The sequence below is a fragment of the Paramormyrops kingsleyae genome, chromosome 21 (genome assembly GCF_048594095.1).
Source record: "Paramormyrops kingsleyae isolate MSU_618 chromosome 21, PKINGS_0.4, whole genome shotgun sequence".
NCBI lineage: Eukaryota > Metazoa > Chordata > Actinopteri > Osteoglossiformes > Mormyridae > Paramormyrops > Paramormyrops kingsleyae.
The window spans coordinates 19,210,844-19,228,059 of record NC_132817.1 but is presented as its reverse complement, the minus strand read 5'-3'; the positions used below and the strand labels follow the sequence as shown (position 1 = coordinate 19,228,059).

At 46.0% G+C, this 17,216-nt stretch overlaps 1 protein-coding gene across 22 annotated transcripts in view; it reads left to right on the top strand.

Annotated features, from left to right (window-relative positions):
- The window catches only part of LOC111858790 (receptor-type tyrosine-protein phosphatase S-like), a 141,911-nt gene that overhangs the window by 94,070 nt on the left and 30,625 nt on the right, over positions 1–17,216 (top strand). For 13 of the 22 annotated variants that reach the window (XM_072704174.1, XM_072704168.1, XM_072704173.1 and 10 more), the window contains 8 exons: positions 1,075–1,344; positions 2,486–3,067; positions 3,235–3,371; positions 3,611–3,755; positions 9,985–10,293; positions 12,063–12,268; positions 13,509–13,535; positions 14,484–14,601. In XM_072704174.1, the coding sequence (XP_072560275.1) occupies positions 1,075–1,344; positions 2,486–3,067; positions 3,235–3,371; positions 3,611–3,755; positions 9,985–10,293; positions 12,063–12,268; positions 13,509–13,535; positions 14,484–14,601 (1,794 nt within the window). The remainder of the gene's footprint in view (positions 1–1,074; positions 1,345–2,485; positions 3,068–3,234; positions 3,372–3,610; positions 3,756–9,984; positions 10,294–12,062; positions 12,269–13,508; positions 13,536–14,483; positions 14,602–17,216) is intronic. The other 9 variants (XM_072704175.1, XM_072704182.1, XM_072704180.1 and 6 more) reach the window with 2 other exon arrangements.

The window sequence follows — 17,216 nt, the reverse complement described above, 5'->3', positions numbered from 1 at the left end:
CATTTTGACAATTCAGTTCTTTTGCTTGACATTATTATTATCTATATATGTATGTAGTCGTACGTCTGGCAGGGCTACAATGTGGCACTGTGCTCACATCACATTGGGTCACACTGATCGGATGAACGATAAATCAATAAAAATCAAACTCATCATTTTCCTTCATTTCACCACATTTTTTTTTCTTTCTGGTTTATCTTCTGCGCCTTTCATTCTTTCTCTAACCATATTTGTTCGAGCATGCCAGCGACCCCTCTCTTATATTCCACCGTGCATCGCAGTCTCGAACTTGCCTTTCTTTTTTGTCGTTCACATTCCTGTATTTTTCTTTGATCTCCTCTGCATGGTGTCTGTGAAAATGATAGCTGCATCTCTCGATGGAACCGTGTCAGATTCTAAACAGGCTTCGTCCACTCGATCTACCCTGAACCACAAAAATCAGATTAAAGTTTCTCATCTTTAGCCGTAGGTTGACAGTGCAGCGTGGCCGTAGTCAGACAGCAAAGCTTCCAGCTCTGAAGGCTGTACACTTTCATATAGCTCATAAAAGGGTATGTTTTGACAAAAGGTTTTTTACAAGGTTATGTTTTTGTTTACATTCTTGCTTTCTCTTTATTAAGCCCCTGTATTGGTTTTGCTGTGGGTCATTTTTGGGTGGGTCTGTTTTTTAGGTATCTGTCTCTAATGTCCTTTTTATGACAACATATAGTCTAATGAGGGTTGGGATGAGGTTTAGTCATATACAGGAGTGAACAGTTACATTTTAAAAGATGAGAAACTGCTAATAGATTTTTGTGTTCTCAGTTGTGATGTGATGGGTCCAATACTGGTCAATGGAACCTTGTTGCTATGAAGTGTTGCTTCATAGTTTATCTCTATTGTTGGTGAAGCAGCTCTTTTCGTTTAGCCCTGTACCATGATTTAATTTAATTTAATACTACACATACTCGCTTTATATTGCTATCATTTACCAGATGCTGTCGGGTGATTCAACATTACCGTTTAGTAAAGGTCGCATTTTTATCCGCTTGTTTTGTTACCTCTCTCTGTTCTGCTCTCTGTCGCCCCCTGCAGTCCGGCGTGTGCCCCCTCGTTTCTCAATCCTGCCCACTAATCATGAGATCATGCCGGGCGGCAGCGTCAATATCACTTGCGTGGCGGTGGGCTCCCCGATGCCCTACGTCAAGTGGATGCTGAACGACGAGGATCTCACGCCGGAGGACGAGATGCCTGTAGGCCGCAACGTGCTGGAGCTCAACAGCGTGCGCGAGTCGGCCAACTACACCTGCGTAGCCATGAGCAGTCTGGGCATCATCGAGGCTGTGGCCCAGATCATTGTCAAGTGTAAGGGGACCGGGGCTAATGGGGACAGGGCCCCTGGCGGTTTGTGACGGCTGACGTAGTCCTTTAGAACATTTCAGTGGGGTGTGTGTGTGTGTATGTGTGTGTGTATGTATATATATATATATATATATATATATATATATATATATATATATATATATATATATATATATATATATATATATATATATATATATATATATATTTATATATATATATATCCCTTTACATTCGCAGTTTTGGTTATTCGTGAGTTGGCTGTGAACAATTAAACAGGAATATTTTTGGAGCTTGCTGAAGGATTGCAGAAACTCGCACACAACTTGTAAGCCAAAAACAATACTGAAAATGATTCGGATCACAGAAAATCATTAAATATCAACATTAGTCATACGTGATATTTGTTAGCATAAATGCATGTTATATCTGCATGGTATGTCTTTGTGACCGTGGAATCTTGCGTTTCGAGATTCGACTTTTAAACTATTCCGTGCCGTAACTTCGTACATATAGGGGCATAGCTTAGATGGTTTGTATATTATATAAAGATCTAGATAAGAAATGTCAAGGCAATTTAACATGCAGAATGCACAGTACAGTACTGTTTGTTTAGAATTTGGTGATAAATAGCCTTTTGTTTGCTCAGGATGGCTGTCTGTTATGGGTTGAGGTTAGGGGTGCCTTAGTATTATGCAGGTTGTTAAGTGAAATGGTCAGTAAGTGAAAGTCACAGTAGCTTAGGCGTGACCGTGACTGTGCCTATGAGTTTGCTTCAGCATTCCATACTCAGTTTCTTTAATCCCTCATGAAGTGGACGTTTCAACAACACCCCGTAAATTTTATTTAAAAGATCTCTAATTCTGCAAAATTTGGTCGTAAATACAGGCATCGGTTAGAAAATGTATTTTTTATTACCGTCGTACTTGCAAACGGTCGCTAACTGGGGTAGTCGCTAAATGAGGAATGGATGTATATGTATATATCTCTATTATACTTCAAAGAAACTTCCAGAAACATTAGAAAAGCATGCAAACTCCACACACACACCGGGATATTGCCACGTGTCCATTCCAAGGAATTGTAGAAAGTCTCGAATGCTCTCTACTTCCTGTTTACTACTTTTCTCTGTTCTCGACGACAGCGCTGCCGAAGCCCCCAGGCACTCCAGTGGTTACAGAAACCACAGCGACCAGCATCACCATCACCTGGGACTCGGGGAACCCCGATCCCGTCTCTTACTACATCATCCAGTACCGCGCTAAGGCCCCTGACAGCAAATTCGAGACTAAGGATGGCATCACCACCACGCGCTACAGCATCGGGGGCCTCTACCCCAACACTGAGTACGAGATACGGGTGTCGGCCTTCAACGCCATTGGACAGGGCCCACCCAGCAATCCAGTGGAGGCTCGGACAGGAGAACAAGCCCCCGCTAGCCCACCCCGGAATGTCCATGCCCGTATTATTTCCCAGAACACTATGATGGTACGCTGGGACGACCCAGAGGAGCCCAACGGACAGATCAAGGGGTACCGGGTCTACTATACTATGGACCCATCTCTACCTATGAGCCAGTGGCATATCCACAACGTGCAGCAGAGTTTTATGACGACTGTGCAGAGCCTCACCCAATCCGAAACATACACCATCCGCGTCCTGGCCTTCACCTCTGTGGGTGACGGTCCTTTCTCTGAGCCCATACACGTCAAGGTGCTGCAGGGAGGTAAGAGTCCACCTGAAGCTGTGAAGATCTGATGCTTCTCACTCTCTGTCAGTCTGCCTCTTTAGAAGCCCTGCTAATCTACCAAGCCCGTCAGCTTTTCCGACTTTGCGCGTTAATTATCGAAGTCCAAACGACAATCCAGTTGCTTCTTTTGTGGTCCGCTACAGTTCCGGGTCAGCCCACCAAGTTTCAAGTGGGCAGAGTGACGGAGACGAGCGTGGAGTTGACCTGGGAGCCTGCCTACGATAAGGAGGGCATCATCAGCTATGAGCTGGTTTACAAAGAGGGCAAGTCTGGCACCCAGGTACCGTGCCACATAAGCAGTCCTCCTTGTCGTAATTACATTCCTAAGTGACTGTTGACTTTTGACTATTGCATTGCTGCAGATTTTGTCCTGATGTCCTTGTGATGTCTAAATGCAGACGTTACCTCTTATTCTGTATTAGTCCCTGTACCTTACTGTACCATGCAGGTGCCCATATTAGATTTGGGTGGTTAGCAGTGATTAGGAATCCTGTCCAGTGATGTCGCCTTGCGTTGCAGATGAAAAAGCAATTTGGTCCCACCTCCTCGTATGTGGTGGAGGGTCTACGAGCAAACACGGAGTACTCCTTCTCGCTCGCCGCCGTCTCCAGCAAAGGCATTGGTGCCTTCACCAACGAAATTGTCCAGAAGACGTCTCAAGCCAGTATGTGCTTTTCTGTATTTTTCTGCTTCTTCAGCTGGGTAATAACGTGAGCGGGGTGATCGAGAGTAAAGGTGTTGGATTTTGAATTATACGGTGATGCCTATAATTTGCTCAGAGTAAACATCCTACTCAACATGAAACGTCCCATGCTGCTCAGTTTCCAGTAAGTGGTTTCGTTTCTGACCAGCTACCTGATCGAATTCTACGATCAAGAATTTGTACAGTTACTCAAATTGTCTGTGACACCCGTATAGGAAGAGTAACACAGATTGATCGTAGAAGCAGGCCTTTTTAAGTATGTTAATTGTCTTTCCAACACGTCTGCTCCTGAAGAAAGATTGCATTTCATGTTTCCTTGATTTTAAACTTAATAACATAATTTTCACGTTAACAGCTATTACCGATGCATGTCATACACGATGGTGAAGCAGCTATGGCCTGCATACTGACTCAACTGATGATGTCGTTTTTTTTTTGCAAGGCAGAGGTTTAGATGATGATGAATTAGAGTAAGCCGAGTGTATTGTTTAGTTTAATGGATTATAGCTCCATGTTTCTTTGTGAATGGAGAGGTTTTAGGTGTCTTATAACCCTGGTGATTTTTCTATAAGCTTATTCCTGTCGACCTTTTTGTGTCTCGAGCGGGTAATGTAACAGTTTTTTAAAGACTATGTCAAGGTTTCATCCAAACACCAGCTTTTGGTTTGGGTCTGTTTTTTTTTCTGTTGGTTTCTTTTCAACAGCAAGACCACTTTTCTGCTTTATCGTAAAGCCATAATGAAATGTCATAACTCCGGCGACTGCCATGAGTTTCCTCGTCCTGGTAGTGGGCGGGGGGGGGTGGCGACAGGTGAAAAGGGGGGGCGGGGGGACAGGTCATTAGAAGTCATCCTATTTATGGCCAGGAGCTGAGCTGAAAAGCCCTGAACAGTTTAGACTCTTATAAGAGATGTTTGTCCACAAAAAATGTCAAACGAAGACAGGGCTTCTGAATAGTCTCCTCGTTGGTGTGATTATACTTGATGAAAGCTGGCCAGAAGTAGGCATTAGAAAATGTACTCTTCCTAAAAAGAAACACAATTTTAATGGTAGGGTTGAACAAAACCATCAGAGCCAGTCCTAAGCTCCTCCTCTGGGACTGTAACGATGTCCCTGAAATCTGGGCCTGATTTTATTTTCTTGTTTGTTTTTCAATATATGAGCATAAAATATCATTGAGATTGAAATATTTTCGCATTTAAAAAAACGACTCCCATCGATCGAGATGCAAATGACAGAAATACAATTTTACGCCACTTGATTGACATTTACGCAGGTCCGGCAGACGACAAAAAAAAAGATGATTATCATTGTGAGGGTCAGTCATCATCAACACGTCTAATCAGGAGACTAATGAAGTAAATTGGGTGCAGATGATGGCCTAGTGAAATATGACTGTCAGTCACAGCAGCAATTGGTTGGCCAGCCAGTTACAGAGGCTTGATGCCTGTCAGTAATTTTTTTGGCACTTGGGTGGGAGGGGTTTCCCAGTGGAAGAAGAAACCCCTGTTAAATATGAATCAGATGTCAAAAGGAAATTCATGGCAGTTAGAGGGGTTTGGGGCTGGGGGAAGCGGCGCTCTAACACGTTCCTGTTCCTGCCGACGCGACTGGACACTGTTCCGGAAGGCAGCGCAGGAACTCACTTTTATCACATTTTTTTTCGTTTGCACTCTGGTTCATGGTCATTCTACCTGCAATCAGGCGTACACAGAGAGCCAATGAGATCGCTTCGGCTGCATGACCCACCAATCGGCTGCGGGCCTGTGGAGCTCTGTGGCCCGTCACCAGCCAGCCTGCCACTTCCCATGCGTGTTGTCTCCATGTGTGTCCGCTGCCTGTGTGTCCGTGTCCTCCCATACTCGCGTCTCTGTGTCTCCCCCTTGTTGCGGTAGCTGCAGACCATTCGGACGAGGAATGGGGTTGGCTCAACCCAAAGTCCTTCTTTGTTTGACCTCACTCTTTCACTCTTTCACCCCCTATACCGCAACAAAAACAACCACTTTCCCTGGAATGGCTTGCCGTCACAGTTGCTTTCAGTTAATTTCTTATTTTATTATTATATATATTTAAATATATATTTTTTTTATTGATTTTCCCTTCCTTCCTTTGGTTTATGAGTCACACACCGCTTAGATCTCACAAGGACACAGACTCCGATGTTTTCTGGGCTCCGCCGGTTCTGATGTGACAGTCAGCAGCATCTCAGAACTCAGCAAAAACATTGCAGGAAAAAACAGTCCATTAAACTAAAGGTAAAAGTAAGTATCAGTGGAGACCAGTTATAGTCCTCTCTTGCAAAGAGCAAGCAGCCCCTCCGAAGCCAGCTGTTCATGGAGGCACGACCCATTCCATGAGGTAGTTTCAGAGTCCCTCCTCCTGCCTGTGGGGAGTTGAAATGTCAGGAGGTTAACGAGGTCGGGAAAGTCACCCATTCATGGAAAGTCAAAATACGAAAAACACAAAGCAAAAAAAAAAATTAAAAATTAGTGTGGATGCCTGGGAGGTAAGTGCTTACAATCTGTGCGCAGAAAGTCCAGTCTGCTGAGGCTGATCTCGACCCAATGGCGCTCTCTGATTTCCCGTATAATTTACTGCTGTCATGTCTGACATACTTTGAATGGCAGTAAGCGCTTTGTGCGCTTGCTTACGCCGACTGAGACATCCCTGTTTAGGAATAGAGCAGTTTTTTTGGGGGGGCAGGGGGATTCTGCTGTGCGTGAATAGCAGCAGCCCCGCAGAAACGACAAGAGGCTTGCGGCGAGTCGCTGCGCTCTGAGCGCGTCACGTGACGCGAGTGTATTTCCGTCCCGTGAAGACAGCACCGGCTGGAAGGGAAAGCAGCACCAGTTCGGCGGTAATTAAAGCCCGACTGGCAGATATGAAATGCAAGCCTAGAACATGACAGAAGTTAGTTAGCTTTGTCTTTCGACGTGGCGAGGCGGCTGCTGTCCTGTGCCTCGCGCAGATCCCACCACGGCCCGTGTGACGGATCCCTCGCTGAGCTCAGGATGCCGTTAACAAGGACTCGATAAGTGCCAGCGAGAGAGTATCTGCTTCCTGTTCACTCCGATGTATTTAAACTGAAATGGAGGTTTAAAAAAGATAACGATCATTAGGAGTGGGAGTGAAATGGATTTTAGGCCTTATTGTCCTGCTCAGCACTCTGGACTTTTACGTTTGTTGTGAATTTTGGAGCTGTAATGTTTGAGCTGTTTTTTGGCCCAAGACATGTTGATGTTGAGCTTGTGTAGAAAGCCAAGATAACGAGACTGAGCCCGGGTGGGTCTGCTGTCATGGGGGCCGTAGAGAATCCATGCGGGGAATTACTGGAGTAGATACGGTGTTTGATTGGTCCGGTATTCCCAGTGTTCATTTCGATTGGTGGATCACCTTTTGTGCTGTACATCCCCTGCACATGACCTGCTGGGTTATGACCAGTCACGGCCCGTTGTTGGGCTTTTACAGGCAGTGGCCCCACATGACAGCAGCTTGCCTGCAGACGCGTGCCACCCGGCTGAGGGTTTCCCAGGCGGCCCAGGGCGCCCACGCGCACCAGAGACCCCCTAAACAGTGGGTTGTGGGGGGGGGGGGAGATGCTTGGACAGTTCAGGAGGCCTGGAGACGAGGAGGGGTGGCGGGGGGGAGGTATGTGGGTGGAAGTAACAGATAAGAATCCCATTCCGTGGCGATAAATTCATTTCACGCTTTGCCGACGAGCCGTGCGGCGTTTCCTCCGTCACCGAGGATCCCGTGGCGGTGGAAGTGCACAGAGAATCTGCGTCTCGGCCACGAGGAGCACAAGGCCTCAATTTAAAGGTGCAGCTTTCCTATCACACCCCTGGGATGGTGCCCTCTTATTTTCATTTATTTACATCTGCAGGTATGTTGGATGTAATTGGCTAGCACCGTTCAAATGCAAATCGGCAGCCGACGCGGCCTTCGTAAGTAAGACTCAGACGGAGTCTCTGCGCGTCAGTGCTGGGTAGGACCCCATTGTGGAGCCGACTCTTCGTTGGTGTGATTATATTTGATGAGAGCCAGGCAGAAGTAGTCATTAGAAGAAAAGACTATACTTTAAGGAGCCCTCCTTGTAATTCCAGAGATGACACCCTATAGTTTGCGGTGCGTTTTTTCAAAACGGCCGCAGACGGCTCCTTCTTGTTATCGGGGTATGGAGAAACGTGTGAGGAGGGGCCTTAACTGGAGACGGCTCAGCGTAGATGGCCAAGACTGGACTCCAGTGTTGTCTGCTGCTGGTGGCCCAGTGCCTCTCACTCAGACAGACAGACAGACACAAAATCACAGACACGAAACAGCCGTCCAGGCCCAAAACGCAGGCGGCAGTGGTTACCTAAAACAAACACACCTGCTCCATCCTCGAGCCCTGTGTTCGCTGGGGGACGAAAAAAGGGAATAAACTCTTTCAGTGAAGCACTGAAATGCCCCAAATGAAAGGCAGACAGGGAAAGATAATATCACCGGCAGTCGTGGTTAAAAACGCGGCAGAATGAGCCGCTGAATGGGATTCTTGGCAGCCTTTTGATGGTCCCAGACAGGGTGGGGGGAGGGGGTCTGTCTCCCGGCGCGATCCAAGCATCTGCCCTCCGTGGGGGTGGTCACCCTGGGCCCAAATGACCAGTGTGGCTCTTAATCCTGAACAGAAGCAGTGGGCCAACCCTCTCCCCCCCCACCCCCCTACAAAAGCAAGAAGCAAAAACATAATCATCTGCTCTTTAATCTGGCATGGCCCCTCCCATTCAAGGTCCAGACATGGTATAGTTGACAGTTTAATTGAGGTGGGGGCGAGGGTTTTGCCCCCCCGACTCAGGGAGTGTGTTCTCCCTGTGATCTTGGCGGTTGTTGGTAAGAAAGTCTTATGTATATGTATTAGAAGATGGACAGGTACGTATCGACGCGGACCATGACTGTGTTGATTGCTCGATTGCTTTCTTATTGCATTTTATTTATCGTTTATTGCAGAAGTTATTCCCATGTTTTATGATTTCCCATGGTATCTGATCTTTCTCTGATTTTTTTTTTTTTTTTTGGCCCAGCAAACAATTTTTCATTAAGCAGTCCATGTTTTAAGTTATACGTATTTAATAATTTGTTTTGAAGATACAGCTTGCAATATTTTATTTTTCCAGTTTATTTGAAGCTGCAGTCTGATGTTTCCCGACGGAATGCCTCCAGTACCCATTTGATTTATTTTGCATTCTCGTATTCTCATCAAAGATTAAACGTCATAATAATGAATTGAAAATAAGTGGCAGTCAGCAATGGTTAATATTTGCAAATGGCATAGAACAAACAATTTTTTGTTTAGATATGAGGCCCATATGGGGTGGGGAAAAAGTCATATGAAAGTTACTTTTCCTTTGTAGATAGCTAGGATTGGTAGATTAGCAGTTTCACACGCAAATAAGCATATCTTTTGAATTTAAAAATCTGACTAAATGGCAAAGTCAACTATACCCACGGGCGGGCAGCCCCATGGTTAAACCCAAGGCTGTACGAGAACCCATTCGGGCTCCTGCTGGTAATGTGTTTTTTTGGAAGAGCACTCTCCAGTAAAAACTCAGCAAACCATGCCCAATGACTTTTAAACAATTACAAATAAGTGGGGCCCACCGTGCCTTGCCTCGTGATGAAAGGACTGGGAAAAGCCAGCGGTTCTGGCTGAGATGGATCTCCACCCTAGCCAGAGGTGGATGACTGAATCCATTTCTGGGTGCTTTTCCATAAATCAATTATCAGGCCTTGGTGGGCAAGACCAGACAGGTGAGAGCCAAGCGCTTAATATTGATTTCACAGCCTGTTTGGCTTTAATTAGGTTGTCCATTCTGGGTCAATAGGCACTTTTGCTGTTTTGTCTCCCAGCAATGTTAATACGGCGTGGTGACGTGCACCTGGGTAAGGAGCGAAAAACTCGAGGCAGGCTTTTCATTATCATTATTATGAGCGCTATATCACTATTGTTTGTTTTGAAATTATTTTCCGAGTTCCTCATGCATTTGTTCTTTAAGTCCAGCTTTGTTTTTTTGTCTTTTCGTTTGTTTTTTTTGTTTTGTTTTGTTTGCGTTTATCATTTTCTTTATCTCTCCCATCTTTTTGTTTTTTGTTTTCACCCTTCCCCCCCCTCCTTTCCCTTCCTCCCTGCCCCCCCCCCTCCCCCGAACCTGACCAGAGCCCTCCGCCCCCCCCCAAGACATTAAGTGCAGCAGTTCCAGCTCCACCACTTTGCTGGTAAGTTGGCAGCCTCCCCCCAAGGAGAGCCAGAATGGCGCCCTGGCTGGGTACACAGTCCGCCACCGGGTGGCGGGGGCCGAAGCTGGCGGCGAGCCCACCGAGGAGCCCCCAGTGCCCCCCACCGAGGGACAACTCCTGCTACAAGGGCTGGAGAAGTGGACCCAGTATGAAGTCACTGTGGCCGCATTCACCAACAAGGGACCCGGACCGGAGAGCCCCCCCCTGCTGTGTCGCACAGATGAGGATGGTATGTCCCACCCTGTAGCTCCTCCCACTTGAGAAGGCAAATCACTGGGTGGTATTAACACCCAACCCAGGTGTCAACGACGTCCCTGTACCTGGGAAACGTACATGGTTTTTTAATATAACATTTTATATTAATTTTATAAAAATAATAATATTATCTGCAGATTTCAGATAAAAACAACCAATGATACATTACATAGTGGCAATTAGGGAGCAGGGGTGTATATAGGGTCTGGGCCATAGTGACACCTGTACCAGGTAAAAAGCTGATTGGTCCCCAGAGTGCCCCCTCCCCTGTCACTTACTAATTCAAAACATGTCATTGGTTAATAGGCGCTTTCACACCGTTCCAAGTTCCAGAACATGGTCCCTGGGCTAGAACTTTTGCAGCTCCTGGCAGCTCTTGTTGCTTTCACACTGCAGAACAGGAAGTGGGAACTTTAAGTAACCATGGGAGACGCAAAAAAGGTTTTAGGTTAAACTGAACGTTCCATTTCATACGAAACTACACCAAAACAACGGAGGGTCAATAACTCCTTTTGTTAGTTATTTGTTAGTTACTGGGGGGATCGATCGTGATCAAAATGCAGCACAGCCTTTCATTTATATATTTTTATATTTATATTTTACACCATAGGAACTTTTTTCAGGAACCAAACCAGAAACTTTCATTGCGTTTACACTGTAGGAACTCAATTATAGTTCTTCGGAGGCATCAGAAAATTCTGTCGATAGCTAATATACTTTTGTTTAATATCGCTGGTGCTGGTGAAACTTGCCAGCTCTTATTAGCGGAATACGTTATACCATTTCTCAATTCTGTGAAACCCAAAGATCGATCTGCCAGCCAGATTTACTAATGAAATATATGTCGCGGGTTGTTTGAATAAAATGTAAATAAAAGGTTGTGTCCCATTTTGATTCTGGCCGCTCCCCCCTAATAACTAACAAATAGCTTAACAAAACAACTTGCTCATTCTCCATTGTTCTTGGGGTGGCAGTGTAGTTTCAAATTATGTGTGAAGTTTAACATACAAGCTTATTGCGTCTCCCATGCTTATCTAACATAAAGGTCTCAGTTCTGCTGTATGGTGTGAAAGCAACAACAGTGCCCGAGAGTTTCAAGGTTGAGGCTTGTAACCAGAGGCCAGGTTCCAAAACTTTTGCGTGAAAGCGGCTACTGGTTAACGATAAAGTTGGCTCCTCTGTATGAATTATGGGCCTTCTCGAATACCCCACCTTAAAAAAAATCCTAGAATCATACCTGTTAGGGAGATAACAGATCATCCAAATTTTTGGGAACTGGTTTATCAGTACAGGGTCTAAATATGAGTATCAGGATGTTGTTCAGTCAGGAAAAACCATAGAAAGAACTGCATACAAAGGGAGCTGATGTTCTTGTAGTGCCACGGTCGGGCCTTGTGTTTGGGTTAGGGAAAGTCTTTTAACTAAATATTTTGAGTTCCTCCACACTGGGGATTTTTTCCTTGGAAAATCTCTTTTAAGTGACACATTCTGTGTTTATCAAAACTATTGGGGCACCAGAAGTTGATGCTGGGTTGGTTAGATCCAAGAGCTAAGAGCAAGGTCTGAAGTGAGGCTACGTCTGGTTTTCGCATTATTATATTTTATCTATTATATTTTTATATTACGTATAAGCTGATGTTTCTTGTTTTGATATATATAAAATCCTGTGTCATGTTCAGATACATGCCTGTCCTCAGTGTCTGTATTATGTAAATAAATAACAGCCCCCTCCCGTTTCTGCAGTCCCCGGGGCGCCCCCGCGCCGTGTTGAGGTGGAAGTGCTCAACTCCACGGCAGTGAAGGTGATGTGGCGCTCCCTAGTGCCGGGACGGCAACACGGCCAGATCCGGGGCTACCAAGTGCACTATGTCCGTGTGGATAATGACGACTCGCGCAGCCTCCCGCGGAGCCTCCCGCGCATCAAGGACGTCATGCTGGCTGACGCCCAGGTGAGCTCTTCCGGGTCAAAGGTTGACTCTGCCCCACCTGAATTCGTAAATGACTCACAATACCAAGAATGCAAAGATCGTACTTGTGGTCTTGGCAAGACCTGTCTTACTAACTTGCCTTCCGTGAACAATCTTGGATTGGTCTCGTTTGATGAGCTTGCAACCAATTTATCCTTGATATCTGGGGTGGAGCAGGACCAACATCTGGGGATTTTTACCGTCCTCTGTACTTGTGTTCTTAATATTGGAACTGGTCTTCGGTGTTGGAAGATGATGTAAAATGGGTACACGAGAACACAAGTATGGTTAAGTATTCATATTGAGATTCACCCCATCCCTGCTAGCTTTTGATTATGAGGATCTCCAACTTCAGCCAAATGTATGTGACATCAAAACCATGATACCACTTGAAAGCTTGAAATGCCAGTGTGTAAATTCTTGTCTCTGATGACCTTGTAAAAGATCATTTCCATGCCATCAACTATGAGCGGCACAATGGATAAGTGCACAAAATGTAGACTTACAAGGCGGGCTAATTTCATGAAGCGATTCACCAAACTTCCTGCCAAAGTGAATAATGGATGCATTAGGATTCCAGAGTTCTGTTAGCAAAGCTTATATCAACAGAACTAAAGGAGAAGTGTTATTAACATAAAGTTTTCTCTCAAGGCTGAAATAGCACCACTTCGTGCTATATCCATTGAACGAACATGAACAAACGAAAGTCAAAACAAAAAGGGAAAGAGTGGAACTTCCTGGGATACAAACAGTGCCTTTTCTCAGACACGATCCCTGCACACACTCCCTTTTTCCAGGTCCTCATGCAAAGACACACCAGCACTCTGCCTCATACGAGAGAGATGCCCTTTTTATTTAGCAAAGTTTTGCTCTGGCATTTCTTGGTTTATGACTAAGCTGAGAGAGAAAAACAAACAAGACAGAATTAAGGGGAGTCTCCCGAGATGTGACACCTGTTCCGTTTCAATTTCTGCCTCCTGCTCGAATGTTTGATTAACCAATGGAAAACTTTTTCTGTCTGCAAACGAGTCCCTAGTGACCGCCGTGTCCTTTTCCTGTTCTGTCAGAATCAGTTGACCTGCTCCTGTTTCCTCCTCCTCTTCCCCCCAGTCTCTGACTTTCATAGTGCCCCCGCCACCCCCTCCACCCAGCACTTCCTCTCATGCTGTGCTCTTCCCTTTCTTTTTCCATCGCTCCCCTATGCTTCGTTGCGGGGGTTAAGTGGGAGACGGACGAAACGGCTGAATATGTGAGTATGGAGCGTGCTCAGAGCAGCTGGCATGTGGACCAGTTATTGCATCAGCCCAGTTCATTTCACCCGAGTCATGATAGTCCCGCTTGTGGTGGGTGTGGAGGTGTTCTTCTGTATTTTATTAAACTAGGTCATGGCCAAGCTGCACACTGTGTACTCAACATGGGTATGTTAAGTTAGTGAGTTTAAAACCTTTGCTAAAGGGAACCCCCATAGTGGATATAGGCTACTCTGACTTGTGCACGACTGGGTACTTAAAGAAGAGAAAGACATGCATCAGTAGAGGATGTAGTACCTGGTCCGTGTGCCTAGCAACTGCCGTGTGTTATGTGTTGTGGTGCCGTGTGTATGGTGTGTTTGTGTGTGTGCTTGCCGTATCCCTCACGGTGTGACAGGATGGCTCATTCCACTTCGGGAGGTCTGAAGGGGGGAGCATGTGGATTGCACTGTGACCGCCTCCCCCACGGCATGCTGGGAGACCTCCTTGGCTCTCCACGGTTACATGCATGCTCAGGGGGGAGGCAGCAATCGGGTTCTTCTAGGAGACACCACCCACCGGGGCTGTCACGCTGAACCCACGTGTCCGCACGGGCTAACACCCAGCATGCCGTGAAGCTCACTGGCATGCTGATTCCCCTATCACTGGGCAGTGCCACACCAGTGAAACATGCTCGATCCAAACTGCTTTAAAATGCTGTAATTTCTGATACTCTTGACATCAAATATATGTGCAGATGTACATATGCAATTATGATTCATCTTTAACTGAAAATAATAAGCTTAAACCACTGTTTATGGTCTGTATAAATTCATCGGAGAACTGTCAGTACAACCATGGTGTAATACCGGGGTAAATGAAAGGCTTGGTGGTAGGTCTGATAGGATGCTGGGATGTGTGATGTATTTGAACCTTAATGTTACAGCTGCTTTTTTTGTGCTGCCTAGGAGATGATCATTGGGGGCCTGCAACCCAACACCACCTACTCCATCACCGTGGCAGCCTACACCACCAAAGGGGATGGCGCACGCAGCAAGCCCAAAGTCGTTTTGACCAAAGGAGCAGGTTTGTACCAAAAGTCATTGGTCTTATCATTATTACTTAGCCTTAGTGAGGTTATGTATGTGGATATCTATGTCAGGTGTGTTTAAGCAGTAGTGTATATTTACATAATAAAATGCATTATTTAGTGCATATTTATGGGAGGAACATTTTTCAAAAACAAAAGTTTCTTCTTTTTAGATTGCGAGGTAAGTCTCTAAGCAAATAGTAATGTAGAAGTGTATGACAAATAGTGGTAGAACTGTGCACAGCCTCTCTCATTTCTGTAAATTGCAGAGCATAGCTTCAAATAAGTCCATGGCACCTCCATGCCTATGTAATCAAGCGTTACCACAAGCCCGCACCCATAAATCACTCGGTGTGGGATGAGGTGTCGCTGATTAGCGCAAAGGCACACGGAGTACAGGACACCGAGACATGCGGGGTGACTTCACAAGCCGCCACACGCCACCTCAGAAGTGGGGCTGGTGAAGTAAGCTCAAAGAGGATGGCCCATAGCAGCCGCACAAGAGCTTTATCTGTCCCCAATAAAGTGCAGACCTCAAGCTGTTTTGATGGGGCTCTTGTAATCCGTCTTTGAGTTCTTGGAAAGCTCAGGACTTCTGCCTCCTAATCTGAGAACGGGTCCAGCGAATATAATGCGAGGCTGTTCGGCATCTGTGCCGCTCCGGATTTCAAAGTGCCTGTAACAAGGCTGCAGTGTGACAGGTGTGCCTATCACAGGTGTCAGGGCTTCAGCGGAGAAGAGGATGACTGTCACACTCACTGAAGCAGGAACAGTGAGTGATGAGCGTGATAGGAAGCACCTCTCCTACAGCCCTCTTCCTAGTAAATTGCTCTGATATAAGTTGAGCTCAGGAAATGAGAAGAAATGTATGTAGGAATGTTTCATACATCTTCTATGAAGAAGCCCACTAGGTTCAGTAGAAGAAGCCCACTAGGTTCAGTAGAAGAAGCCCACTAGGTTCAGTATTGTCTCACATGCCTACTGGAAGGGTCACTGCCACTAGGTTCAGTATTGTCTCACATGCCTACTGGAAGGGTCACTGCCACTAGGTTCAGTATTATCTCACATGCCTACTGGAAGGGTCACTGCCACTAGGTTCAGTATTGTCTCACATGCCTACTGGAAGGGTCACTGCCACTAGGTTCAGTATTATCTCACATGCCTACTGGAAGGGTCACTGCCACTAGGTTCAATATTATCTCACATGCCTACTGGAAGGGTCACTGCCACTAGGTTCAGTATTATCTCACATGCCTACTGGAAGGGTCACTGCCACTAGGTTCAATATTATCTCACATGCCTACTGGAAGGGTCACTGCCACTAGGTTCAGTATTGTCTCACATGCCTACTGGAAGGGTCACTGCCACTAGGTTCAGTATTATCTCACATGCCTACTGGAAGGGTCACTGCCACTAGGTTCAGTATTATATCACATGCCTACTGGAAGGGTCACTGCCACTAGGTTCAGTATTATATCACATGCCTACTGGAAGGGTCACTGCACAATACACAGCAACACAGCACAAAGCCCTAAATTCAAAATTTCAGAGTTAAAAAAGTGAAGTTGATGTAAAAAACTGACAGTCCCTTCCTTACCCAGTTGTTCTGCAAATTTGCCTTCAACTCTCTTGATTGGTACAGATTAGTCCATTCTGTATGAGTGTGCTGGAAAGTGACTGTGTTTTTAAGACCTCGGGCAAATACCAGGGAACAAGGGAAGTTTTTTTTTCCATGCAGCTAAATTAGGTGTGTGGGGAGCCATTTCAATTAAATTTGTCCTCCAATGTCAGCCAGTGCCTTCTCTCGATCGCCTATATATTAGTCCAGTAGAAAGTGCTGTGGAGCATTTTTGGGAGTGGTTATAAAGAGCAGAGAGCAACCATCCTCCTGTTTATATATAAGAACGTGATCCATGTGGGTGGATGTAGTGCTGCGTTATTGCTAGGTTATTTGTGACACTATGGTGTCATCACCTTTGCTGCACCGGACTGGGAGGTTGCATAAAGATAATTATCAAGCAGCTGGGAAATGGCCGACGTCCGGCCGAGAGCCCCAGACCATCCCTCAGCCTGTAACCGTGCATTCAGCACCAGTCCTTTATTCCACATCTGGTGCTAAACGTGCCTCTGGCCTTGTAATTAGTGGTAGAGACAACTGGTGTGGGAATAACTGGGAGAGGTTGTTCTGTCAGTGTGTTTTGGGAGATGGCGGATTCTTCTCCCTGTCACCTTGATCGGTCTCTTTGCCTTCAGGCAAGGTAAGCGCTGTCCTCTGCTGTCCGCACTCTCCCTGGTGGTAATATTTTTTAAGCAGTACCACAAAGCATCGTCGGCACAGATTAGGCAGCCTGCCTTTTTTTCTTATCTTTTTTAAGGCTTTGTTGCAGCTGCGCCAATCTTTTCAGTAGAGGGGTGTAAACCGATGGGTGTAGATGTTCGAAGTCCTGTTATCGACGCTAAGGATAACAGGAGCTGCTGTCCTCCAAGCAGTCCACGCAGTGATGGTGCCTATGGCGAGGTTCACACTCTGGGTACTGCAATGGAGTATCGCTGGAGGTCCTGGCACGGCCCGAGCTGTCAAGCAAAAGGCCCCCATCCAGCCACATGGTGT